The 25401-nt window shown below is 45.6% G+C and overlaps 9 protein-coding genes across 9 annotated transcripts; 4 read left to right on the top strand and 5 right to left on the bottom strand.

The window, feature by feature from the left end:
• Positions 1–76: 76 nt before the first annotated feature.
• C8R40DRAFT_1052911 (uncharacterized protein) lies at positions 77–1794 on the bottom strand (the record flags this gene model as incomplete). Its single annotated transcript, XM_046224792.1, has 5 exons — positions 77–569; positions 623–1246; positions 1296–1502; positions 1555–1673; positions 1726–1794. 5 exons carry the CDS (start codon positions 1792–1794, stop codon positions 77–79), a joined length of 1512 nt encoding a protein of 503 aa, XP_046083471.1.
• Positions 1795–3133: 1339 nt separating this feature from the next.
• Positions 3134–4261, top strand: C8R40DRAFT_498305 (uncharacterized protein). Its single transcript, XM_046235257.1, has 3 exons — positions 3134–3218; positions 3279–3857; positions 3916–4261. Exons 1-2 carry the CDS (start codon positions 3206–3208, stop codon positions 3821–3823), a joined length of 558 nt encoding a protein of 185 aa, XP_046083470.1. The 5' UTR covers positions 3134–3205; the 3' UTR covers positions 3824–3857; positions 3916–4261.
• A 1-nt stretch (position 4262) lies between these two features.
• Positions 4263–4897, top strand: C8R40DRAFT_498348 (uncharacterized protein). The gene is made up of 2 exons (XM_046235258.1): positions 4263–4526; positions 4574–4897. Exons 1-2 carry the CDS (start codon positions 4365–4367, stop codon positions 4742–4744), a joined length of 333 nt encoding a protein of 110 aa, XP_046083469.1. The 5' UTR covers positions 4263–4364; the 3' UTR covers positions 4745–4897.
• Positions 4898–6028: 1131 nt separating this feature from the next.
• C8R40DRAFT_1052729 (ubiquitin-conjugating enzyme/RWD-like protein) lies at positions 6029–6898 on the bottom strand (the record flags this gene model as incomplete). Its single annotated transcript, XM_046224778.1, has 4 exons — positions 6029–6118; positions 6212–6619; positions 6681–6802; positions 6859–6898. 4 exons carry the CDS (start codon positions 6896–6898, stop codon positions 6029–6031), a joined length of 660 nt encoding a protein of 219 aa, XP_046083468.1.
• A 223-nt stretch (positions 6899–7121) lies between these two features.
• Positions 7122–8544, bottom strand: C8R40DRAFT_1117925 (glycoside hydrolase; the record flags this gene model as incomplete). The annotated part of the gene is made up of 10 exons (XM_046228675.1): positions 7122–7310; positions 7364–7405; positions 7466–7501; positions 7563–7638; positions 7715–7778; positions 7842–7887; positions 7944–8079; positions 8133–8267; positions 8329–8417; positions 8474–8544. Coding segments are annotated over 10 exons (721 nt in total), but the record flags the coding sequence as incomplete, so codon positions are not given.
• A 605-nt stretch (positions 8545–9149) lies between these two features.
• Positions 9150–11637, bottom strand: C8R40DRAFT_1071856 (calcium-activated chloride channel-domain-containing protein; the record flags this gene model as incomplete). Its single annotated transcript, XM_046226390.1, has 3 exons — positions 9150–10637; positions 10690–11362; positions 11414–11637. The coding sequence occupies 3 exons, from the start codon at positions 11635–11637 to the stop codon at positions 9150–9152; spliced, it is 2385 nt and encodes a 794-aa protein (XP_046083466.1).
• Positions 11638–12386: 749 nt separating this feature from the next.
• Positions 12387–14229, top strand: C8R40DRAFT_498158 (uncharacterized protein). Its single transcript, XM_046235255.1, has 7 exons — positions 12387–12480; positions 12536–12955; positions 13024–13197; positions 13261–13298; positions 13355–13428; positions 13487–13653; positions 13708–14229. The coding sequence occupies exons 2-7, from the start codon at positions 12800–12802 to the stop codon at positions 14128–14130; spliced, it is 1032 nt and encodes a 343-aa protein (XP_046083465.1). The 5' UTR covers positions 12387–12480; positions 12536–12799; the 3' UTR covers positions 14131–14229.
• A 1807-nt stretch (positions 14230–16036) lies between these two features.
• Positions 16037–22860, top strand: C8R40DRAFT_1117894 (uncharacterized protein). The gene is made up of 12 exons (XM_046228674.1): positions 16037–16394; positions 16445–16575; positions 16623–18869; positions 18931–19797; positions 19856–20065; positions 20134–20601; positions 20656–20722; positions 20779–20881; positions 20942–21348; positions 21402–21571; positions 21635–21915; positions 21975–22860. The coding sequence occupies exons 2-12, from the start codon at positions 16486–16488 to the stop codon at positions 22645–22647; spliced, it is 5583 nt and encodes a 1860-aa protein (XP_046083464.1). The 5' UTR covers positions 16037–16394; positions 16445–16485; the 3' UTR covers positions 22648–22860.
• Position 22861: 1 nt separating this feature from the next.
• Positions 22862–25391, bottom strand: C8R40DRAFT_1117886 (uncharacterized protein). The gene is given in 18 exon segments (XM_046228673.1): positions 22862–23234; positions 23303–23309; positions 23369–23380; positions 23448–23525; positions 23578–23742; positions 23796–23820; positions 23890–23916; positions 23979–24082; positions 24142–24219; positions 24335–24337; positions 24350–24371; positions 24427–24469; positions 24521–24540; positions 24594–24633; positions 24688–24750; positions 24804–24816; positions 24869–25236; positions 25293–25391. 17 exon segments carry the CDS (start codon positions 25213–25215, stop codon positions 22914–22916), a joined length of 1368 nt encoding a protein of 455 aa, XP_046083463.1. The 5' UTR covers positions 25216–25236; positions 25293–25391; the 3' UTR covers positions 22862–22913.
• Between the last annotated feature and the right edge of the window lie 10 nt (positions 25392–25401).

Raw genomic sequence — 25401 nt, 5'->3', positions numbered from 1 at the left:
TCGTGATCTATTTAATAACCATGAGTATGAAGACAACGTACTAAGATATGTGAACTTCATATAAATATCCGTGCATTTACCATGCATAAAAACGGTGGTATACTGCTCTTATGTACAGAAGACTAGTGCTCCGACATTTGCGCGAGATAGTCAGACAGCTAGAATGTGATGATTTGAGACAAATGGAACTTTGGCAGCAACAAAACATTCCGCTGACCTTTAGCGCTCCATTTCGAATACTGTCTCCGACGTTTTGCACATCGGGATTGGCCATAACCCGTGACAAAGCATCCCGCGCAGCAAGCTCCAATCCGGCCAAGCTTCCATCTCCAAGCAAAGAGTCACTATTGCCTCGGCGCATCGCAAGCTCATCTTCATCGTCTCGGCCAAAGTACTGGCTGGAGGATATAGCAGATGCACCTTGAAAAGATTGTAGTCGATTTTGAGCCTCGGCTGCTGCCTGGGGATCATAAGAGTTTCGCCCAAAATACATGTCTGAGGAGATGCCTTTTTGATTGCCAAATTTATCACGAGCAGTCGTGGGTGCGTCGTCGACAGCATCCGAGGAGCTGCAGTTACATTGAAGTCCATTGGCGTTAATAGAGACGGAAGATGTACGTACTTGGATTTCGCCCCTTGCACTACTGCTGCTGCTGCACCTGCGCTAGGGATAGCACCGAAGCCGAATCGAGGAAATGAAGCGGACTTCGGTGTTTCAACCTTTTTGGCAGCACTAACAGAAGCGGAAACAGTCTTGTTGCCGATCTCTAAAGCTGCCATCTTCGCCTCAGCTTCTTTGCGGACCTTTTCCTCCTCTGCTTCGCGTTGACGGTCGTACCCGAGCTGTTTGATACGTTCGGCCTCCTCGCGAGCTTTGCGTTCCGCTTCCTCGAAATCGATGGGCTTCGCAGCCTTTGAAGCACCTAGCCCTAGTTTTGATTTTTTGGGTCCCGAACCGATACTTGTCGCAGAGTTGAGCCTGGTAGCACCTATTTTGCCAGTACGAGCTGCTGCCGATGATGTGGTCGTACGAGGAGCTGGCGCAGTAATCGATGTGGAAGACGATGCGGGGGTAACAGGGGACGGTGTACGACCAAGGATGGGAGGAGTGGAGATTCGAGGGGTAGAAGGTGCCGAGGGTTTCGGTGTGGATGGCTTCGACCATGATTCGAAAAAATCATCTTCAGTGTTCTCTTTAGGCGCTACGGGTGTCTCTATGCCTTCAACGAATATACCCTGCGGGAATCTGGCCATCAAGTTCAATCTTCAACAAAGGAAGGATTGGAATACAATACACATACTTAGCAGTGTCCTCTCTCACTCGTTTCGCTAATTCCTCCTTGTAAAGCTCAGCAACGCGACTAGAATACTTCTTTTTCGTATCAGCGTCGTTTAACAGTGACTGACCGCCGTGCTTAGTGAAAAAGTCCGTTGCAGACTGATTCCCGCCAACTTTCATGTTCCGTAACTGGGCGAGCTGCCAAGAGTCGAGATTTGTTGATCTGTACGTGGGATGTTAAATCATATGGATGAGATTGAGTACAAGATACGCACCGAACGAAAGATATATGTACGCCCATGTTTCGGTGGACACTCGAGCAGTCCAGGCAGATATAGACACCATAAGTAACGCTAGACCAGGCTGGATTGCGGGCATTACAGTCAAAGCAGGTCTAATCAAGTACATCAACATCAAGACCTATATTTTGACGGACTCGTACGCACTTTGTTGGCCTTTTGAGCTTTGAGAACTTTGAAGACCTGTTCAGTTTCTTGTTTGGTAGGTTCTGCCATATCTGCGAAAAGTTGATAATGAGAACTTCAGATGAATGGGTGGGTGTTCGTGACGCGACAAACAAGACCACATTGGCGCTAAATATCTGTTTAAGCGCTTTTGCCCTGACTTAGTGGTTCCTCAGAATCCTTTTACATCAGGTCCTTCGTTCCTCTAATGCTCCTATTTTGGTGTAAGCTAATCCTTCAAGCTTCAGACTTCAGACTTCAGACTTCAATTGTTGGCTCTACAAACTATACCAGATATAGAGCCACAGCCACTCATAGATCTAGAAGCCTCAGCTATCCGGAATCCCTGGCCAAATATTCGTTTGAGTCGTCCTGCGGTCATACGCGCCTGGATATTTTAAGCTTTAGGATATCAAACGACTTGAGTTTGGCTGCAGCTGATCATAGGCAAGTTGATAACGAACAAGGTTCAGAGTCTCAAGTGCTTTATTGCGCTCATCAGCGTCACATTCTCGTCACATTAACAGCATTCCTTCGATCTTTGTCGGTGTCTCCTAAGGCCCGTAAAGCTGTGATACCAGAGAAGCAAGATTCGCGATAATAGGTAATACCCAGGCTTTTCCTACATTTCTCAGAGATTTGTAGCGCATGATTTCGGCGACGCTCTATTCCACTTCTGGCTAACCACTGGCACGCCATTGCATTCAAAATTGTCAGAAACCTATGTGACTAGTGGCAAACCAAATCTTCGATTCTCCTTCGGGGTCTTTCCCAAGTTTCCTTATGCCCCACGATTGAAACGACATTTGCTTACTACACGACAGATCTCTCAATTGCAAGAGAAGAGCAGCTCCCGTGTTATCGACATAATCCCTTGCCGTCTACCACATAGTATGGGTACCCTGGAATGAGTGGAATCATAAAATTCAAACAATTATGTGTAGACTTCGGAAGCCTACATAATTGTTGGTGTGAGACCGGGTGGGTTTTTTTTACCTCTGCGCCCGAAGTTCTCAACTTGAAATCTTTGGGTAAAGTTGAGTTTTATGGTGACCATTTACTGCCAAGGGTAAAATGAGCTTCAGTTTGGTTCCAAGGTTTTGCTATTGTTGTGCCTGTGAATTTCGCGAGGAAAAAAAGAATATGCTCTAGGGAAACGTAAAAAGTTCAGCAACATCGAATAGTGTCACGATTCTATCCAACAGAATGTGAATATATGCGTGTATCAGTTGTACCAGTTCCACAAGTTTCACAGGACCGCGGAGCAAGACAACCCGTGAAGCGCATAATCATCCCTTTATAGGGGTTATCAGTTTACTCTAAGATAAGATAAAATCAAAGCAACCACCAACAAGGTAAAGCTGATCAAATCGTTTCAAGTCCAGTCTGTAGGATCCCCATTGAGCATCGTATAAGCGTTATCATTCGGTATTTCTTGCTTATCCAATCGATTGAACGCAAAATGGACGCGCAAGGTGAGTGCCAATGTTAAAGACCTGAAACTGGGACTGGACCACAAATATTAGTACTTTTAGCTACTCTCCCACTAAAATTCGAGCGTATAGCTGTCGAGCGAACGCTTCCGTTGCGACACGAGGTACTCTGGCCCGACATGCCTATCGACAAAGTCAAACTCCCGGAGGACCAGAATGGATGGCATTTCGGAGCATTCATGGACAACCCTTTGGCAAATGATGATCCTATCGCCGTTATTTCTCTTTTCTTGGACCCCATCCCCATCGATCATGTTGCTGCTCATTCCGCTTGTGGCAGTAGTGCTTTTTGGGACAATGGCTCAATTACTGGGCCCTCCGAGATAATCACAGTGCGTTTTCGGAAATTTGCATGCAAGACAACTATGCAAGGTCAAGGTGTCGGAACAGCGTTGTTTAAACATGCAATGCATTTTGCCCATTCAGAATTAAAGGCGGAGGTTTTCTGGTGTGATGCTAGAGTTTCTTCCGTAGCGTGGTATTCGGGGCGAGGTCTATCACAGTTTGGTCACAAGTTTTACAAGGGAGCTGTTGAGTATGTGCGCATGAGAGTCAGGCTTTCAGAGACCAGCCCTCGCTCAGGCTGAGTGATAGCTAGTGTGCGCTGGGTTGATGAGATAGGTAAGTCTCCCCTGAAATATCGTTGGATGGGCTCGTGGATACAGATAACACGGCACAGAATAAACGGCGCATGTCCATTTGGACGGAATTGTATAATGGGCGTATCCGTAGTAAAGGTGATGTCCGGAAGGTGAACGTCATGAACAGCTCTCATGAAGGCCCCTGTCGTGATGAAGGCTTAGACCTTCGTTTTCTGGATCTGGATTGCCACGCAAATACAATCAGTTCATTTTTCGCTACCTAAATACAGCCTAAACCTAAACAACACAGTATGCCCGGAAGTCCCACATATGCCAAAACAATACAGATCCTTTCTGACTTTTGCAACATTGAGATGCACGACATAGTTTGAGATCAATGGTGACGTTGCCTGCATGCTGAACGTCCCGATAAGCCAATGTCATTGTTTTTTTCTTTCATTTTCGCTGACTTTAGATTTTGGTGATGAAACATTTTGTCTGAGACTGCTTCCATGATCCGAAGACTTGGCCGACGCGTACGTAGGACATGGTTGAACATATATACTCCGGTCGTGTGTATGGCCTTACTCTGCGTTGCACCAGTGAAAGGCATGAGTATCGTCCCGCGGTGCTTCAGCACGATAAATTATCCATCATATCGATAACAAACTACGTTTCGTTACATCAATTCAAGGGCGTTGGGTCAAAAGTAAGTTGATACTAAAATGCAGTGGCAATAAATCTCGAGTTATTTAGGAAAGATCATGTAGTTCCTTCCGGGGACTTCCAAAACGCAGGAAACATATAAAAGCAGGCATTCAAAACACGCTGAATGCAACAATGGCAGCGCTAGCATTCCCCTTCCATACTAATTACGCCAACTCTTCTCATAGTACTGGATTTTTTGTGTTCCATCGCTCCACTTAACTATCTTGCTATGTCACAAAGACTTCATCTGTGCTCTCTACCACTTGGTTCAGGGTGCTAGAGCCTCTGTTCATAGCCAAAATAGTTGGTGGAGCGTTGCCACCACCATATTCTAGTACATGAATTTGACGCTACCTCCGATGCTCTGTCCCGTTATCAGACATTATTTCTGTGCTCACCACACGAGGCCTTACTGTCTCGCCACGTCGTTCTAGGTCGGAAAAACATTCAACAGTTCAAATGATGGGCTTCAAATTTTACGGACCTCTAGCTATAAGAGTACATTATGTGGAGATTAGTTGAGATTAAGTAAATAACTGTACGCGGAGAAAGCTGGCTATCATTCGTATAACACTGACAGTAGTCGCTGTATCACGGAGGAACATCGAGTCTGGACATTCGCTAAAGATTTCAAGCAGCGTTGATTGGAAAAAAAGGAAATTGGGAACACAGTATATATTCTGCATCTGTCAAGTAGCTACCATCATGAATCATAATGTAGTATATAAAATGCATCGTCCAATGAACCACGTCGTTAAATAGGCAGAGCTTTCTGCGACTTCCGCCATGTCCCCAGATATTGAAACTAGAAGCGGCAGAGATGAGATCGAAACGACTTCAAGGACAATAGAGACGGGAGGGATGGAAGTCTACTTCAGAACCGCTTCCGTGCAATACACAATTGCATGTACAACTTGAAGGATATGGATGTATCATTTTAAGTCTGCAGTCAGAGGAAAGTGGCCTGATTCCTCAGCAACTAAGCCACTATACTCTTGAGCTTGGGAATGTTGGAGAGCACCTCGATTGCGCCTCTGCGCCTGAGGCAATTCTACAGATTTCGAGATTTTGGCACACTTGAAAAGCACCGTTGATCGGGACAATTGCTTTAAGTTCCATGGTCACGCGGGTTCAATAAATTACTCTTAGGGAAGGCCAGAACCCTTTGAAAGCTGGTCAGTTGACAACACCGACAGACACTGGCTTTACCTTGGGAGGAGCGATATGCAAAGGGTAATACAATTTCCTGTACCGATGCGATTGGTTAAACGATAGATTAAATTAAAAGTCGAGAGGTAAAGTTTTCCAAACTCAGGAATTTGAGTTTAGGCGGTCCAGTCTCTTGTGGAAGAAGCATGTGTCGATAGTGTTGTTGAAAAGGTTTAAGATATTAGAGGTAATAAATGGATGCCCAGGCATCTTGTCATGAGGAGTCTACGAGGGTCAGATATGGGGATATGATATGAATTCAGGTTCACGGAACAGAAACGATACACAGTATGACTATGACTTGAGCAATTCTTCGACGACTCTGTCCTCCGATATTTGTGCCACATTAGCTCCGCGATAATTCAATCTCCTGAGAACGTCGATCTACAGAAAATGGTATAAGCCTGCAGAGTCGAATAATCGAAGGGACAGGGAAAGAACGAGCACGGAACCACAAGAGTCAAATATACGACTCACCACTTTATTCCTTGGGAATCCGAGACCTTCAAACTGGTCTACATGCGCATTTTCCAATCCCGCAATTGCCACTTCGTCTCTGATACTTTTTGAGCCCTTGGGATCCTTTGCCCCCGGCCCTCCAGCATATATATGAGTCCAGTACCGGGCTGTTTCCTCAAAGCTGCCTTTACTCGTGGTATAGTGTTTTGCCACTTCTGCATCTTGTGGATCATTCGGCTCAGGCGAGCAGAGCAAACTCTGCAGCGAGATCAAAGTGGATTTGAGTGTAAGGACCGGAGACCAGGCATCCTTGAGAATATCCAGGCAAATTGCACCAGATGCAGAAGACACGTTGGGGTGATAGACCTTGGTAATGAATTTCATCTTGACCGGTTGAAAAGGGTATGAGTCTGGGATGATAATATCCTGATGAACATGATCCAACGTTATTGTCCAGAGATCAGGTGGCGATCTGTAAAATACTCACCACCTCAAAGTGGCCTCCTTGATATGGTGTATCCTCTGGGCCAGGAAAAGAGCCTCTCAGATGAAACGGGGAGTTATCAATGAGCTCCAAAGAGATGTTAGAGGTTCTGTCATTCTTGCAATCTTAGAAATTGTTGATATCATGGTTCGAACGACATTTAGAGCTTGAAAATGCGCACCAGCAATTTCCTTGTTTACACGACGAAGACGGGCGTCCATTTACACAAGATCTAAGGAGAAAGTATAAGCAGTCAAGAAATCAGACGTAAGACGTGAAAGCGCATGGAATGGGTGTGGATGTACGCAATTATTTAGGAGCTTAATAAGCTATCGGACCGAAACCTAAGGCGTTTGTTCTTGGCGCTTAAGCATACCAAATATGTAGTTTCATGCATTAGCCTATGCCAGATTTCCTGATTCTGTGAGCTCTTAGATACTGCAGGTGGTCAATTGTACGATTTGTAAAACGAGTGGTTATACGATGAAGACTCGAACGACTATGATAATGTAGGAGTGAGATTCAGAAGGCAAATTCATTCAACAGTACTGTATTCAGCGCTTTACAAGTGTGTGGACATCGATCGGCAAATATATAATCAGAGCAATCATCCACTCCAGACAGCAGGGCCAGCTGTTTTCGAGAATCGTAAACATGAAGTTGAAGGTATTGAGTCTAGCACTTACGAGCTTGGTATCCAGCGTATCCAGCAGGCAACGCATAAATGTCTTTGGAGTGAAGTGAATAAATCAACTTTTTCGACTTGTAAACTTGCGAGAAAGACGTACTAATTAGAATACCAGGGTCGGTGGCAGAATAAGCACCTTTTTAGCGTTGAGTATAAGTATTCGCGGTGGGCCCTTGAGCAAATAATACGCAGCCTACCTGGGAAAGCGACCGTAGGACCCGGAGTGCCATCACCTCCGTCCACAACGTTGATTTGTGCACATCCGATGTAAAACTAACAAAAGTGACGGACAAGCAATCAGTGGTGTGAGCGGCTACGATATTGATCAGAGCCTGGAGGGCATAAGTACCTGTGCACCACCGACAGTACTTGCAACGTGCAAGGCAATTTGTTCACCTCGGAGAAGGTATTGTCTTCGCGAATGCAAAACTCAATTAAAGTCATGGCCAGTAAATTTACATAGGCGGCGAACTCACCCGCTTGGAGTTGATTTAGGAATAGTAAACGTAAATTGAACCTCATCTACAGAGGATGTGGTTGAAACTGATGCACTGGTGAAACAAACAAATTCTACGCACTCTGAGTAGGGAAGGTCATTCCTGTCGCAGCGGAGTATTGGGGATTCGCTTCCCAAATCTTGAACCAAGTCGAATTCAAGCCCGCACTGTTTGAGTTTGCTGCTGGGACTGCGGGGCTCATGTATGCAGAAAGGTACTGTGTTCTTGGAAATCAGACAAGAGAAGGAACGGCAATGAAATATTCCGCACCCCTGGATGGTACAGGTCGATATTGGGCTGGAACCCAACAGTTGAACCAGCTGCGACAGTAGCAATACCAGCAGCACCAGCAGAAGTTGAATCGAGCTCATAGCATCGTATGGCGTCACTAGTCACATCAGTAACCTGTATACGAATGCACACAATAATGAGGATGTATCAAATAGATAGGACTTGCCTCACTTACTGGGTCGTTGGTGTAATGATTCGCAGTCTCCCGCACATATTGCCAGTCAGAGGTGACGGTCCCATTGACAATAAGGTCAGGGAATGTGTCTGCAGTGCATTGAGGAAGTAAATCACCAAACCCTACTAACAAGTGGGGAACATACAGTGAGCCAAACCGACGTGAATAGCTCTCAGAGCTATAACGCTAAAAAGAGCTAGTCGAGAGAAAGACATCTTTGAAGATTTATTTTACATCTCGTTTCAGTGCGGTTCAAATACCTCTCCTCCTTGGAGTAATGACCAAAGCAGTCAAGTCTCGCCGGAGTCATCCCAATATTCTTAGTAGGATGAGGCGGAATTTCGGTTAAAAATAAAAATCGAGGCGTTAATTCTATCTGGAGTGACTATTTCGATCTGAAGAACGAGTAATCAAGTGCTAGAAATATCAATTGATTATACTCGTATGACCTTTTACACTCCCTGGACCATCGCGAGCACCCAGTTGGAAATAGTATATCGATATCGCAATCTTCGTTCTGTTCTTATCCACCCGAAACGGCTCCGAGAATCACAGTACAACAAAGCCGAACCCTCACCGACGTTGGACCGTTGAATGCCAGCACATGGGAATCAAAGGAAAGAATTCGGAGCAAACCTTCATTATCTTTTGCGACTCGACTTCATCAAGAACGAAGAATACGGTCAAGAACATTCTCTTGAAGACCTCCACGAATTTTTTAAAACTATGCAGGCGAACGCTTTGTGTTGTCCATGGGAATATACGCATTGGCATGGATGAATTTTATTTCAAGTGGGAGTCTTACCCATTACAGTGACAGATTATTCCTCTTTGCCACTCAATCTCCGAATCTCTTCTAATCCTTCGTCATATGTCCAAAATATATCTGGGGAATCTAGTTGCAAATTCGGGGCTTGTTGTAAATCCTCTTCATCCCTTGTAAGGAGTGATTTCCTCTTTCGCTCTGAACGCCTCTTATTGGGCTTGATCTTTTCTTTCTCCGTTTGTGCTTTATGTAAGTTACTGCTTTCACCACTCACGTTTGCATGTGAAAGTACACCTTCATCACTCAACCCATCCAGGAACCCCGTCTTCACCCTTTTCATTTCGTTCCTCCAATTTTCCACTTCCGTACTTCCTTCCCACATTACCTTTTCTATGATATGTCTCATCAGACCCCTGACCACCACCCACGCCTGACTCGCGCCCAAGACGAGGAGAAGGACGGTGAACGCTAACTCACGCCACGCAGCAGCATCGGCAGAATCCCAAACTGCGTCCGAGAGAGCGATAGATATCATTTCAATAGGGGTGCCCGTGTCCTCGGTAAGGTCAAACAGATATCCACATTTCCCTCGTTCGTCGGTTTGCGAACTTGGACAAAATAGCCCAACCAATATGACATTGACAATTGCACTTCCCCACCCAAGGAATTCCAGCACGTCTAACCACGGCCCGATACTCTCCGTTCTCTCGGGAATCGGTCTCCGCTCATGATTCGCTATCCGAAAAGCGTCTTTACGCATTTCCAGTACATTATTGAGGAGCGCGAAGAATGGTGCAAGGGGAAAGATTGTGGACCATAGAACGATATATCCAAACTGAATCACCATTTCAGAGTAATCAGTGGAGAGGTTGGATGGCGTTGAGGGAAGCGTTGATTCATGCAGGGCTCGAGTAAGCAGGGAATCTTCCGCGCTGCGTTGAAGAGACAAGGAAGTTGAAAAGGATCTGAGGTGGGCGAACGCTGTCGCAAATGGGCTTTTAGGTGTTTGCGGGATTGCTGATTCCCTGAACGGGCTTATGGGTGAATCCGGGGGTGACTCCATAGTTGGGGATTCACATAATTCTTCGGAAAGCAGATTGTCAGATTGTTTTCTCCATATCAACTCCAGTATAATGTGCCAGATCTTCATAGCGTAAGGCCATCCTATTTCGCTTGCACTGTCGACAATTTGGTTGGTAACAGTGTATGCAAACATTTGTTCCTCTAGCCGCGAGCGATCCAGCATCAAGTGTGTCCTTCCTTCGTACACAATCGAGTCGAATGTGCCGGATGTGTTTCGGCCAAACCACTTTAAGGCTACCGCAACCATCGCGTCACCAAAAGGCACGTAAACAAGGGCCGTTAGAGTGAGACTGAGGTAAGCAACGAGGGCGGTGAAAATGAATGTTTTCAATGTGACGGACGCGTCGTGAGTAGAGTGATGGGTATGGTTCTCCCATGTAGCAAAGCGCTCAGCGCAAGATTGAAAGAACGAGATGAGATGAGGAACCAAGATGGCATAGATAATCGTTGGGGTAAACGTCTGTAGATGCAATATGAGTAGAGAAGTGTCCCTTGAAAACAAAAATACTCACAACGTAGTTCCGCCCTGGACCTGTATAGAAATGCTCGCAGAACTCTTCCAGAAAGAATATTCCCGTCATCAACACAGCTAATAGCACCGCAAAACTTAAAATAACTGGCACACTGGCTAGTATCCTTATTTCCCGCGTCCATGTCGAGATATCTTTGTATCTGTTCTGTACTCTGGCTTTCTCGACTCTCGTAGAACCACGAACACCATACCTCAGAGCTATACGACGCTCTTTCACGCGCCACCACTCCACGAAACCAATGCCCCATACAGACGTGAGAAGAGAGTATATTGGCGAGTATGGCGCTCCGATACCCCAGAAAATGACACCGAAGGCTGCAGGGACAGCTAATGCACGCGTATAGGACTGAATAAAGATGAAATACAAGGAAAATGCGTCGCCAAAATGGGCTCGAATTTGTTCTTGTGGGACAGAAGCGGTGCTAAGCCAGTTCGAAGCCCATGAGTGTACCCAGAGCTCGTTGAATACACGGTCATGAAGGCAAAAGACTGTTTGGATCAAATCCCAGCGGGGAATGTCTGGATGGATGCCGAGACCACCATCAGAATTGGCAGACGTGATATATGAGTGGACCAGTCGAATCCGTTCAGAAGGCAAAATAGTGTGGTCAGGAATGGGTATTACTGGCAGACCGGAAAGAAAATCTGATTTACTGTAAAATTCATTCATCAAAAAACTATTTTGTACTTGTTTATACACTCACCGTTCTTTGTGAACCAACACCCGCAAGAACGCTTCAGGACATGAAACAAACACTAAAATTTGCGCATCCGAATCTCCTCGCCGCCCAACAGCTCTCAAGCCACCGTTTCGAAGGGTCCTGAGAAGCGAAGCATATCTTTCCTGGGTAAGTACTATGCTTTCTTTTCGAACTTGAACAGAAATAATGACATCGACGCCGGCGTCAACATCGAAGATCTTGGGCATAACAAAGAGTATGATCCAGAATTTTCAATCGAAAAACCGCTTGCGAAGGGACTGCTAAGTAGTAGTAATAGCTGGTTTTGGGACTTTCAAGGATTAAATTTACTCATCATTGTATGTACGTCTGATGTACGTTATAATAAGCTGGAGCGCTCATTTGCTTGTGGGCGCCCGGAATGCCCAACGACATCAGACACCAGATAACAAAGAGCAGCCATTACCAAGTCGTATAAGACTTTCAACGTTTCAATGCTTCTTCGTCGTCCGTGAGATGGACAATACTGGACAATATGTATGTTCCTGCAATATTTCTTGCATCTCGGGTGACCCAACACTTTCAGTTTACTGTGGCTCGGCCTGTCCCCGCTTGAAGTCTGAAGCTGACTGGTCGAAATTGAATCCAATTAGATGGTCCCGCATACATATCTATAAAATAGGTGAGCACGAATTATAAGCTATATATATCTATTTTTGGGAGCTGTTAGTAAAGGAGGGCAAAACACTGAACATTCAGAACTGCGAGCACTGTCAAGCGTGGATCACAGAACACCGTTCACAAGAGCTGAATGGGCCAGGAGTCACTAGAATTGCAGAAGAGAATAAAGTTGAAGGGTCTCTTCAAGATGAGGGCTTTTTCGTAAGCCTTTGGTCTGGCCATGCTCACGTTGGGGTAATCCTGGATAATTGTATTTGATTTAGAGTTGCAAAGCCTTCTTAATTATACCCATCGTATTGCCACAAGGTGAAGCCCAATACAAATTGGATCAATGGCAGGCTGGTAAGTACACGTCGCAGGCTCGCACTGGGTCGTACCATCGTTCGGAAACACCCTAATATGTTATCATTGTAGGTATTTTTTTTATTGAATGCCTGCGATAGTCAAGCTGATACTGACATATAGCGACATCATTTTCGGACGTCCATTGTCTGGAAATCTGAATGATCAACCCTCTAGCTTTGATTTCATTTCTCGCTCCAATCAACCAAAATACCTTGTGCACGACATGCTTCAAACACCGCAAGAAATTCAAAAAAAATGAGGTTTTCGAGGAGATGTAGGAGGGCGTGCGATTAGCATGTTTGATCTTGAGACTCGGAAACGTTCTCCAAAAAGGATTTGGAATAAAACATCACTGTTCTATTCGACTTACTGCTGAGAAACACTATGTCTTTGTCTAAAATATCCTTCGAGAGTGCCTCCCATTTCACGATCCAGGGGTCTGAGATCAACAACGTCGGTCGGGACCACATTGTTATCACAAACAACAACTACCACCAACATCATGATGAATATCTAATCAATCTCATTGCGGGGAAGCGGGTTCGTTATCTCATGCACTCCAGCGTTTGAAGTGTCTTGAAGTGTCATCTTTTCTCATCTATTCATAGTTTCGCTCAATTCCCTTCGGAGACGTCTTCTTACTAGGTACAATGGCACGGGTCACATATGGTTCACAAGGATCTGTGAAGGTCGTACGATCGTTCCACCCTGCTAGAGTGACTGGGCTAGGAGATAACACCCCCTTCACTGTCGTGACTTACAAAGGTCCTCATGCTAACGAGGTATTTGTATCTCCATCTGTGCGGCCTCAGCTCATGTACAAACGTTTCATCATTGTGCTATAGGCTTTCAGAAATGACGTTCTCCAATACTCAAGATTGCGGTAAGCGTTGGACAGGGTTCTTGCAACTTTAAAATTTGATGCTGAGAATTTTGAAGACATCCCAATTTGGCCCAGTTGTTTGGAATCCTTCAGTGTGATCCGTCACTCGAAGGAATGTTACTTCATTCTGGTAGGGCAATGATCTTGAAACCCTCGTATATGAGTCGCTCATGGTAATATTTGTACAGCGCTAGTTCCATTACAGCACTTCGCCGGACTGTGTGCATCCGATCCTTTCGCGTTCACATACCTCAAATATCGCTACGTGAGTTTGCAAATTGTATCTTCAACGCGTTTCACAGATCTTCACGGGACTCAGTTGGTAGACTCTGTGGCAGCCGCCAGAACAACGGAGGTAATGTCTTACTCCAATGCGAAAAAGACGTCTTCACTTACCAACTAATCAAAGTCAATGCACCGATACATACCACCAGAACAATATTGGATGCAACCTACATCTGGGTTGATATGCATGGGTCCACTTGGTCCATTATACGAGTCTCCTAGGAAATACGAAAATATCTACGCTCTTTGGCCACGCGATTCCGATTATTTTCAACCCACGACCATTCCTCAGCTTGATTTTCAAAATTATACTTCGTATGAAAATGTCATAAGTCACATCGAGCAGCATTTCGACACTTTTGAGACTTTTGTGGGGTCGCACCTTGGTAGCAAATCAGTGGAAGTATTGTTTGCTAAAGGGAATCCTCTTTGGTTGTCCTTCGGATCAGTAATTAGCGTTTCTGAGGACGATGATTGTGGTGTGAGCATCTCGATAGATCTCGATCCGCATTCGCTCGTCACTAATTTCTGTCACAGCTTACTTTGAAATCCCCAAAACTGCTCGCTCAAGCTTGTCTTGAGGATACTACTGCTTACTCGATTGGAAGATGGACCAGTCTCTATCATGATGATGTATTGATGAGTATCAACCAAGACAACGGATGGACTCGGTACTACCTTTGCCTTCATCCTTTCTATCAAACTCTTAAATTCGTCCTTAAAATGCGCAGAGTAGTGTATTCCCCTTGTCAAGATTTCTATCCCTCCTATTTTCACATTGACTTGGAAGCACATATCAAGAACAATGACCTGGAAGCTGCTTGGCTAGCACAATCTGGTTATATTTTGCAGCACAACAAATCAGACAGATATGGTGAATTCCAAGAGATTTCTTCGGAGAGAGGATTTTATCACTCAAACATGGACCATGAACGCAGTGTTTATAGGCTCCAAGATGCGGATGATACTGCAAATATCTGGCTCCAGCCCAATTCCTACTCCGTGTCCTTCCCAATGTGCTTATCTTTTCATTGCTCCTCTGAAGATAGGCGGATCAAGACATGTCTCCTTCGACGAAACACCGTATTTCTGGTCTCTAGACTCATCTGGGTCCCAACGAATGTCTCAAAAATCACACGAGCAACTAGGGCTTCCTGCATTCGAGATAGGCATTTACGAAGGAAGGCATTGTTCTGAAATAGAGCACTGTGCGATCTCTCGATATTTGAAGTACAAGGGATTCGATCCTTTGGAGTTGGATTATGCTCGAGCCCAAGGATATCTAGCCTTCGAGGTGATGGGAGATCCAACTAAAGATCAAAGTTCCGCAGTTATCGAGGCTCTGTCCGATGGTAGGTTATATAACCTCGTCTAAACACCGTCCATTTTATAGCTCGGGCTTTATATCAGCTCCAATGGAGACTATCTCTACCTTGGAAGACTCTGAGCCTGATCCAGAAGATTGGGAGCTTGTCAGCATTTCCGAAGGGTTCAACCACGATGGTGAGAGCTATGTATCGTCTTATCATGTCTGATAAGCTCAGAAGAAATCTTTTTCAAAAGACGACGACGATTGGGACTTAATGGAACGGCCCAAGATAAGTAGCTTCAAGCTGTTGAGTCATATGAAACTCACTTGGGTATCGAAAACTGTGTATGCTTCAAGAGCGAGATTTGATGAGAAGAAGAGAAAAACTTTCAGGAGACTAGCGCGCGCCTATATGCAACCTTAACCTTATATGTTCCTAAATATTATTACGTCACCGACTCTGAAGGAGGAGGTCCTTGTAGGGATCAAACGGTTGTGTTTTGTGAGATCAGATTGCATTGATGCGAGGTTAATGCGTGATGTTATCATATGTATGTACCCGAAATACTGTATTGAATATAAAAGTTTCCCGAGTTCATACATGAACTAGGTTATCTGTCTGTCCGTTTACAGTTCACGAGTTCATATCCTAGTTGGGTGGTTTATCTGTCCACTACAGTGGACACCAATATACTATTTGGTTTATCTGTCTGTCCGACAGAAGTAACATTACCTGTTTTGTTTATTGATACGGCGGAAGATAGCATACAATATATATTTTTTCGACAGTTCTCGGGAATTATAGTAGTACCCGCTTTTCATCCGCATTGATGTTTGCTGTTTCAGTGTGATAGTATGTTGTGAGGTCAGTATAATAGGTTTTGTTGCATAGCTGGTCATTAGATATTTGCTTCGTGAGTATGCAGTCATTGTCTGATACTGTTATATCTTTAAGTGGGAATGTCCCTCCCTCTCTTTGGTTGTTACCAGAACATATCAATAATTGTTCGATTCATTTGAGCAAGCTTTCAACTGTTAACTTACATACAGTAGTTCGAAATTCATGATAGACATACAGATTAATAGATATTATTGTGAAAGCAAATGAGATGTTCAGAGTCGGGGATTTGCCGTGCTAGCGCGGCGCTAAGGATCACGTTACTATGCATGCATAACGACTCCGAGGAAGGACGATGCGCGAGCTTTGACGCGTTTTAGATTTCATTTCATTCCATTCTTTCTCCTTTAAGAAGATTTTGAACAACTTCCTCCAATTTAAGACGACCTTGGACAAATTTCTCCGATAATTTTCTGGCTACTTCAACTCAGGCACTCTGCAACTTATCCGACGACTCACATATCTGAGGATTCCTATTCTGGCTACGAGGCAGAAGTTGGTGAGCGAGGGGACTGTATTCAGTGATAACGAAGTATAGCCGTGCAGAGGAAGACTGGAGACGGGAGCGTAGCTGTAATCTACGAATTGTCTAAGTACGTCCTCTGTATGTGCGTCCTTTTCTCACCTTCTCTCGTCCTTTAACACTTATCACAGGTTGTGCACACGTTTGATTCAATCCGCGATTGCGATTATACATGAGCAAGCGACTTAATCCGACGTCCTCCGGACGCTCTACAGCAGCGAGTACGAGTGCAGCTCCTCAATCCCGCTCATTACATGACTACGTAACCACCTTTGCTAGCCCTTTTTCACTGAACTGATTCGTTATCAGCAACTTGGTGATTCGCTTGGTAAAGGCGCTTTTGGCCAGGTCTACCGAGCGTTGAACTGGGCCACAGGCGAAACAGTCGCGATCAAGCAGATATCACTGAATAACATCCCTGCCTCCGAGCTTTCTTCCATTATGTCCGAAATCTCCCTATTGAAGAACCTGCGCCACCCAAACATCGTGAAATATAAAGGCTTCGTCAAAACACGGATGCATTTATACATCATCCTCGAGTTTTGTGAGAATGGGAGTCTGTCTCAGATTGGCAAGAGATTTGGAAAGTTTCCCGAGGGGTTAGTAGGAGTCTATGTTAGTCAAGTGCTAGAAGGCCTGTGCTATCTACATGAGCAAGGTGTCATCCATAGGGATATCAAGGGCGCCAACATCCTCACCAACAAAGATGGTACCGTCAAGCTAGCAGACTTCGGTGTAGCCTCGTCCACGGCGATTCCCTCAGGCTCTTCCTCAGCTGAGGTCGTTGGTTCGCCATACTGGATGGCACCTGAGGTCATAGAGCAGAGTGGCGCTACTACCGCGTCAGATATCTGGTCTCTGGGATGCGTAGTAATCGAACTCCTAGAAGGTTCGCCTCCATATAGCTTTCTGGACCCAATGCCCGCGCTATGGCGGATAGTACAAGATGATTGTCCGCCCATACCTGAAGGAGCTAGTGCAGTTGTGAAGGACTTTCTCGCATGCTGCTTCCAAAAGGATCCCAATTTGCGGATTGGTGCGAGGAAGCTGTTGAGACACCCTTGGATGGTCGGTGTCAGGGCAAGAGTCAAAGAGGCAGAAGCGGAAAAAAAAGACGAGCAGGCGCAATCACATAGGCACAGCACGGATAACACCAGTAGTGGAGAAGATTGGACAACATCATCAACGTCTTCATCTACATCCACTCTCCATTTATCTAAATCATCTTCTCGCTCTCCACTCACGACAACCGTTGACAAGACTCGTGATCATATCGACAAATCGTCGCTACTGTTGTCAAAATCTCCCACCCAAACCGTTTCGTTGTCCAAATCTCAATTAGACTTAGGTTTGCAGAGACAAAAGACTCAGCGTCAACTTAGAAAACCTTCACAAAAGGTCAGCAGCGCGAAAAATAGTGCCCGAGCTCGACCATCGATATCTCCCTCCGCTGTTGCAGGACGCGTTCCTGGGACTGAAGGGAGGCTTGTTAGCCAGTACGGATACGACGAAGCAGTACAAAGGGTACAAGAATGGAATCAAGCGTTGAGTAGCGCGGCAAATTTATCCTCTTTACCGTCTTCCACTTCTATGACCATTAAACCCCAATCCCTTGCTGTTCCAGTAGCAACAATAGGCATGCCTACTTCAACCATCAATAGCTCAGGCTCAGCGGGCTCAGTACCGACCATTCGTCTTTCTCCTATGGTACCGATTCCCATGTTTGTTCCTTCTTCCTCCGCTTCCTCTGCATCATCTGGCTCTGGTTCTGGTTCCACATCTAGCTCTTCAGATCAGGGCAAGACAATTAGACCGGTCTTCACTCGTCCACCTTCTGTATCCAGCGACCTTTTAGGAAATAAGGATACGCACTCTCATACAAAGGACATGAAAGGGAAAGGGAAAGGACCTACACTCATTACACCATCATTTAACTCCTTAGGCTCGTTGAATGCACTTGGCGGCATAGCCGGCGTGCTTACAGACCAACGCAAACAACTAGCCTTCGTGGAAGAAGAGGACGAGATGGATCGCGACCGCTGGGATGATGATTTCGATCTGGGTGAAGACGACGATTTTGCTGCGCGGAGTAAAATTGATGCTACGAAAAGTAAGATGGATTTCGGGGTGGGGATTAAGCATAGTAAACGAGACGCACTTCATGGAACCTCAAATAGTTCTGGCTCAAGTTCTGACGGAGAAGACACAACCCTTACATCGAGTTCCAAGATCAAACCACAACCTCGGGCAAGAGACGATCGAACAATTCGAGCTTCACCTGGGGCATCATTATCTCGCCTTCCTTCTTCCTCGAACTCATCTCCCTCACAATCATCTCCTGTGCCTCCAATATCGCCCTCGCGCCTTCCGGTGGCTGCGGTTATGACTAGGTCAGCCTCTGATACGACTAGTGCATCGAGCTCGGGTACCACATATCACGCCATGAGTGAAGCTGAGGAAGAAAATTATGATGACGACTTCTTGGGTGGTGGTGATAATGATAGTGGATTAGAAGATGGCAATGCATTGTTGGAGAGAAGGGTAAATGAATTCAAGGTGATTGTTATTTTAGAATCATCCCCTATTTCAATACTCAATGAATCTACTATTTCAACAGGCAAAACTTGTGTCTCAGCGACTCCAAAACCAGCAAGGCAGCAGTAATCGTGTAGGCTCGTTCTCTCGTCCGTTGTTCCATCCAGACGATATAAAGAGTGCTCTATTTCCACCCGCTGATTCTGGTCAGGCTATTACGACATTATCTTCACCATCTGGATCAACCTCCCGACCGAGTGTCCATGGACGAACTTATTCAGCCTCTGCTACATCCTCATTCTCATCCTCGCCCTTCTCTGCCCCACTCTCATCCTCGCCATCAAGTGCTCGTAGGCCGCAACTCACACTTCCTCCTTCTACTTTCAGCAACAATCACAAGCGTATATCTCCAGGTCCGTTGACGGCGCCGTTACCCGACATGGCTCAAGGTAACGACGACGTTTGGGACGCTGATTATGAAGACGAGTATGATCATCCTGGTCCCTTCAGTGCTGAACATAACGATTTGAAAAATGGCGTAGGTGGGAGCGGAAGTGTGCGGAGGGCGAGTGCCGCTCAAAAGGGAAGCATAGGAAGCATAGAAATTGGAGGCCGGAAGGGGAGTGTACGGAGTACGGGAAGCGAAGGTGGAAGAAATCGAGGTAATAGCGACGGAAGCGAGGGAAGGAGCGCTGGCTACGGTACTAAAAATCAACGAGGAAGTATCCGTAGTCTCAGCGAAAAATTTGATAAGTACACGGAACATCCAGGCCAAGAAGTGGATGCCGAGGACTTTGATTATGAAGATAACAATGATTCTCCTTCATCAACCGTGGGCTCCGGGGAGGGCGGCCTCAAGCCGGGACTGCTCAAGCTCAATTCTCGACTTTCCAATCGATCATGGTTGGGTGATGAGGATGATAATTCAGACGAGGACGTGTTTGCTGAAGTGAGTGCTATTGTTTCATACCAGTATTAACTGAACTCAAATCATCACAATACTTCAGTTCGATGAGCCTTTTGCGGAAGATGACCTCGAAACACATCTGCAGAGAGATAAACAGGCGCGGTTATCTGCGAGAGTGAGCGCGCTGGTTGATGATTTGAGCTTGAATGCAAACCCGATTGGAAGTCTGTCGAACGTCGGCACTACTGGGGAAATTCAAGAAGGAATAGAGATCAGGGAACGCCGCCTGAGGGATATTGTTGGGGAGCTGGTGAGTTTTACTTCTGCCATTTTGTTGCAACGTTGTTCTTGTTCTAAAATTTCTGCGAATGTTTCTAGCTCACCATCCTTGTCACCTCACCTGAGATGCAAATTCAGCTGGTTACCTCTCATGGCATGCTTGCAATTTTGGAGGTTCTCGAAGGTTATCAATCGCGCGTTCTTGATCCCCAATCGAGGATATCAGCTTCTGCTCAATCCTCTAATTCTAGTCCTGCCCCCAGTCCTCTAACAAGCGTTGTCCCGCTTCCGGGATCAGCAGTAGGGACGGGCCGCAAAACTAGTACTATGGGTGGCGTGGTCAGTTCTCTTGGGTTGGGTTCTTTGGCGTCACTAGGATCTTTAGGAATAGGAGGAAGATCATCTTCAGGAGTTTCTGCAACCAGCTCAGCTTCTTCGACTACTTCTCGTGATTCCCTCGGCATATTAGGAAGCTTACCTATGCATAACACTGTAACAGGGATTGGTGGCGGCTTAAGTGCAGGCGGCCGAGAAACTGTGTCACAGTTGTTGAGAATTATCAATTTAGTGAGTACAACGCGCCTGCTGTAATATTTTGCATTCGCTGAATCTTCGGTCAAGCTCGTCACAGGTAACATAGGTTTTTTGGAGAGTTTCTGCTTAATAGGTGGCATACCCGTTGTTATGGGTGTGTGCATTAGTTTTCGATTTCTATTCCCCTTGTGCAGAATTGTTCGATCACAGGCTTCACATCTAAACGCTTTCCCTCCGAGTGCCGTCTTGAGGCATCGAATTTCATCCAGCTCATGTGCCATACGTCTGTGTTAACGCTCCAAATGTTCATCTCGTGAGTTTCGTCGTATATACTGCTGTGCTCCAAAATTCATATTTTTCTCATCGTCGCAAGTTGTCGTGGCCTCAAAGTACTCGTCGCCCTCCTAGATGAAGATTCTTCACCTCTCGTCGCTCACGCACTCAATGGCATCTCGAGCGTTTTCGATCTCCAATCTCCCACCACGAAGAACGATTTTTGCCGCATGTTCGTTCGAGAGGGGTTGCTTGATCCTCTCAGTGGGGCCTTACTGAACGTCATGGCCAACGGAAATGTCAACCTTGATGGCAAGCGTACACCTAAGGATAGTCTTGGTGGTGAGAAGGGTGAGGAATATTGGGGAGAAGAAGATCACAGAGACAGTGTGGGACTTGAGGGTGAAATGAAGATGAAAATCATACAGATCTTGCTGGTGTTCTCGCAAGTCTCACAGTCAGACTTTCATGTGCGTAATGCTGTCGGGACAAGGAAGGTTATTCGAAGTGAGTTGTTTCTATTCATTCATAATTGCGCTCGATTGAAAACGGCTTATCAGGACTTTTGCGCGCCTGCGAGTTGCTTGAACCAGAATGTCTCGTGTTAATGATCAAAGCTGTGAAGCATTTATCAATGAACATCTCCTTACTGGACGTACTTCAGAATGCCAATGCCATCGAGATCCTTGTGCGGATTCTGGAAGAGCAGACTTCTGGTCCGTATAACACTGTTAGTCACCTCCTCGCATTCGTTTCACTCCGATATATGACTTTTTTCCCATCACTTATGTAGGAGATATCGAACCATATCTTCCAAACATGTTTCAACCTTTGCCGCCTGAATAAGTCCCGTCAGGAAGAGGCTGCACAGGCGGGAATAATACCCTGTCTACAGCGCGTTGCAGAAACGCAATCTCCTCTGAAGCAGTTTGCGATCCCGATCTTGTGCGACATGGCATCTGCAGGGAAAAACTGTCGAAAGCTGTTATGGCAACATGATGTATTAAATATGTATCTGAGGTTGCTGGAAGATCCTTATTTCCAAGTCAGTGCGTTAGAATCCATCTTGTCTTGGTGAGTGATAATGTATCATGCACTTTGAATGGGTACTAAGCATAACTTTTGATAATCAGGTTACAGGACGAACCCGCACGCGTGGAAGATGGATTGACGGAACCCAGCGCAATTCGTTCGGTACTGGATTGCTTCGTGACCGCTAAAACTAACTCTTTCGAAAACCTTCTCGAACTTTTCCTTAAGCTTACTCGTATATCCACCCGCGTCACCACTTCCTTCAGTCGCTCTCCGGCCTTTTTCCGTCGAGTAGCAGATCGGTTAGGACACAACACTAAACCTGTGGTACGGCTCAATCTCCTAAGGATCCTTAAAACAGTGTGCGATGCACACCCCAACAGGGGCATGCTCGTCGAGAAATATGGGAGTGGTGACGGACTACTTGGCGTCGTGGAAGGCTTAAGCCGTGGGGGAGGTGATGGCGCAGTGCTGGTGAGGGAGCTGGCAAGAGAAATTATACCAGTGCTTCGGCCAGGGCTGAAGCCGCTTCCTAGCGGCAGAGCCAGTGGTAGGGGTGTTACGCCGAAGCGAATGAGGAGAACGGCGTCTGAGGCGTCAGCGCCGGTCGTTGACACTGGATTCACCGGGTCGGCGGTCACTGTGGGTGTTGCGTCTGGAGGTTCTATCTTGTCCAGTGATAAGACCGGTTTGCGTCCAACTGCCGCGTCGAGATCTGTTTCGACGCGGCCAAAAGCAAGTCTTAGAGATATATCTTGGCAGGGAACTCGATGATTTTGGGTGAGGAGTGTTTTCGTAATGATATTGACCATTAATTTGTAAGTACTATCGTGTACTAGTCGTTCTCTACAACTATTGTCGACTTGCTTTCTTTCTTTCTGCATTTTCTTGCTTTCGATTGGCGTTATCATTGTTTATTACATTCGTTTGCATACATAGTACATATATCGCATTATTACAATCATTATACACTCGCATGCATTACCTCAAAAGAGGAAAAAGGTTTCAGAACCTTTGCGATGCATCATTTGTGTCCCACACTAATCATAGAGGGGTCGTGTCATTGCATATGGATGAGAGCTAAACGCAAGGCTCCTTCTCTCAAACTCGATATCGTCTACTGGGGCCCCGTAGTCCTGATCCCTCCCCTTTCCTGAGGTTGGAGTACGTATCGATGGAGGATTTACCAAAGGAGCGGGGAGGGATAAAGAATATGGCCGCCAGGCTTCGCCCGAATGATTATCTGTATTCGACTGATACGCCCTTGAATGCACAGAGCTCAGCGGGAATACTTCAATGTGATCCTGATGCTTGTCGGGCGATTGCATTAGATTAAGAGTTATTCGAGACATCATGGTGACCTGTATAAGCAGTAAACAAACTCGTCGGTTGAATTCTGTCACCTGTAAAATGACAGTAGTCGACTTACAGTGACCCTGTTGGGTGATGTAAATATTCAGTAAAGAGAATCTCGACGATGAAGGAGACAACTTACAATAATTCAAGTCTGTTGAATAAAACCCAACTGAAGTGAACCAAGCAACCTTCAGATCAATGTAAGATGAATGGCTCACTGTGCAGTGATATTTTTAAGGCCTGAGTCCGCGACGGCAATCATCAGAGACAACACCAAGTTTACCGCAAAAATTACACTACGAAACAATTAAATCTAATTGAGGCCTGAGAAGACCTTGGAATGCTCACCCGAAATAAATCAAGCCATCTTGCAATAGTCGCCTCATCACATATACAGTAGTTGATCCTCGGGCATCGCGGACAGACGGTATTGTAGCTCCAAGAGTGAGGCCGAGTACAACTGTGTCATATAATAGGGGAAGCCAAGCAGATGACGATGTTGCGATAGAATTTCTGACAAAGGCAAACATTAAGTATCTCAAAGACAGAGAAGTTCGGCTCCTCACTTTTCTCCGAATATCATTGTACAGGCTGCAGAGATTTGAGCCCCGCATACAGTGTAAGCGAATATCAGCTCCCACATATACATAGAAGACTAACAGATTATATTCGGGTGGTGTTGCACCGCTGCAGGGATTATCACATTATGGTTAATGCACTTTTTGTTCTGCACGTCGAGAGACACTTACGCTTTCCGGTAGACATTAACCAAGCGTAGGTTCCCATTTCGATCAGTAGCAACACTGCAACGCCTGCTACAATGAACTTTTGATTTCTATACAATGCATATATCCTAGCGCAATCAGATATGGATTACTTTCGCTACTGAAATAAACAAACCAAGCGTCTCACCGAATAAGCATCATTAGTCCTACGATGTTGATACCGATCATAGTCATTGCACCTTCATAACGGACAAAATGCTGGCACCTGATGGAGTATGAGCGCATGCGCGGGAGTGAAAAACTCATATCTACGGATAGTTTGATCCCAACGTACGTCTACCTCGCCACAACATATACATGAGCAAACGATGAGCTCGAAAGTCCAAAATCTTACCTCTTGGTCTATACGAAGGTAGGCTGGTATATGGGGCATGAGAGGGGCGAAAGAAGCATGCTAAGGAAGGCCGCTCACCGAATAGATTGACAATGAAACCTAGTGGTATCAGATACCGATTCTATAAACCTTGGATTGACATGTGAAATATCAAGTATTCATCGAGACCTACAATTAAGAAAAGATACACGACTCAAGAAAGGATAGTATCAGTACGTGTTTCAGCGGAAATGGATATTCCTGACTTGGCTTTTTCTCTCCAACTCGAGGCCAGACATATTCCACCTGACACCAGATGAATATTATCCGTGGATGATGATCGATGAAGACATAACCTACCTCGGTCGTGAAGGTATCCAAATGGTCCCATATCATGATAGTGAAGCCGACAAATGCCACATACTGTGTACCATTATCAGAAATGAGTTTTTACACAACAAAGGGGGGAAACTCACATTGGTATCGCGCCTGAAATAAAGTGAGGGTTGCAGAAAGTCGTACAAATAAATAATGGACTTACACCTCAGTCGCGTCGCTAATCAGGTCTAGATCCATGATACCCCAAGCAAATGCGAATTTCGATTTCGGTGATTTACAAGAGCTATAGAAGGAGACTGGGTAGAAGAAGACGGAACGTCGTGCTTTATATGTCTGAATACCATTCGTATGACATTCCGTACGTATTGGGGCGTGTTGCTGTACCTTGAGGCGTCTATGCAGTGTGTACATTAAACATATTACACTGCCACCCCCGCGGGGAACCCGACTTGCAATTGTCAAGAGTGCCACTATCAAATCAGCCGAGACAACTTGGCTATACGAGTACCGATATTTGTGCACCACTTTTGTTTTTGTCCATTTCAACATGATCTATAGCAATAAATGTGGCTGAAGATTGGAGTCAGAGCGGGAGAAAACTTAGAAGGTGTATGAAAGGTATATACACTGTATAGGACCATATGACTCCAGGTAATAGATAACCATTGGCTGGGGTCTGGTGAATACACCATTCCACCGTTCAGATGTTGAACAGGAGCAAGGCACCCCGGTAAT

Source organism: Lentinula edodes, assembly GCF_021015755.1.
Source record: "Lentinula edodes strain Le(Bin) 0899 ss11 chromosome Unknown C8R40scaffold_32, whole genome shotgun sequence".
NCBI classification, from domain to species: Eukaryota; Fungi; Basidiomycota; class Agaricomycetes; order Agaricales; family Omphalotaceae; genus Lentinula; species Lentinula edodes.
Note: the sequence above shows the minus strand (reverse complement) of the source record. Positions and strands in the feature narration are given on the sequence as shown.

What these genes read in the sequence shown, in the direction of transcription:
- C8R40DRAFT_1117894 (XM_046228674.1), top strand. Translation starts at nt 16,486, where the DNA reads ATGAGCAAGCGACTTAATCCGACGTCCTCCGGACGCTCTACAGCAGCG. An exon ending in TGGCATACCCGTTGTTATGG is followed by an intron (nt 20,723 to 20,778) that starts GTGTGTGCATTA and finishes GTTCGATCACAG; the next exon opens with GCTTCACATCTAAACGCTTT. An exon ending in TTAGAATCCATCTTGTCTTG is followed by an intron (nt 21,916 to 21,974) that starts GTGAGTGATAAT and finishes TTTGATAATCAG; the next exon opens with GTTACAGGACGAACCCGCAC.
- C8R40DRAFT_498348 (XM_046235258.1), top strand. Translation starts at nt 4,365, where the DNA reads ATGGTTGAACATATATACTCCGGTCGTGTGTATGGCCTTACTCTGCGT. An exon ending in TCAAGGGCGTTGGGTCAAAA is followed by an intron (nt 4,527 to 4,573) that starts GTAAGTTGATAC and finishes CGAGTTATTTAG; the next exon opens with GAAAGATCATGTAGTTCCTT.
- C8R40DRAFT_1117886 (XM_046228673.1), bottom strand. Translation starts at nt 25,215, where the DNA reads ATGTTGAAATGGACAAAAACAAAAGTGGTGCACAAATATCGGTACTCG. An exon ending in AGTTGGAGAGAAAAAGCCAA is followed by an intron (nt 24,541 to 24,593) that starts GTCAGGAATATC and finishes TCCTTTCTTGAG; the next exon opens with TCGTGTATCTTTTCTTAATT. An exon ending in GGACTAATGATGCTTATTCG is followed by an intron (nt 24,083 to 24,141) that starts GTGAGACGCTTG and finishes TGATTGCGCTAG; the next exon opens with GATATATGCATTGTATAGAA.
- C8R40DRAFT_498158 (XM_046235255.1), top strand. Translation starts at nt 12,800, where the DNA reads ATGTCTTTGTCTAAAATATCCTTCGAGAGTGCCTCCCATTTCACGATC. An exon ending in ATCTCATTGCGGGGAAGCGG is followed by an intron (nt 12,956 to 13,023) that starts GTTCGTTATCTC and finishes ATCTATTCATAG; the next exon opens with TTTCGCTCAATTCCCTTCGG. An exon ending in CTCCAATACTCAAGATTGCG is followed by an intron (nt 13,299 to 13,354) that starts GTAAGCGTTGGA and finishes AGAATTTTGAAG; the next exon opens with ACATCCCAATTTGGCCCAGT.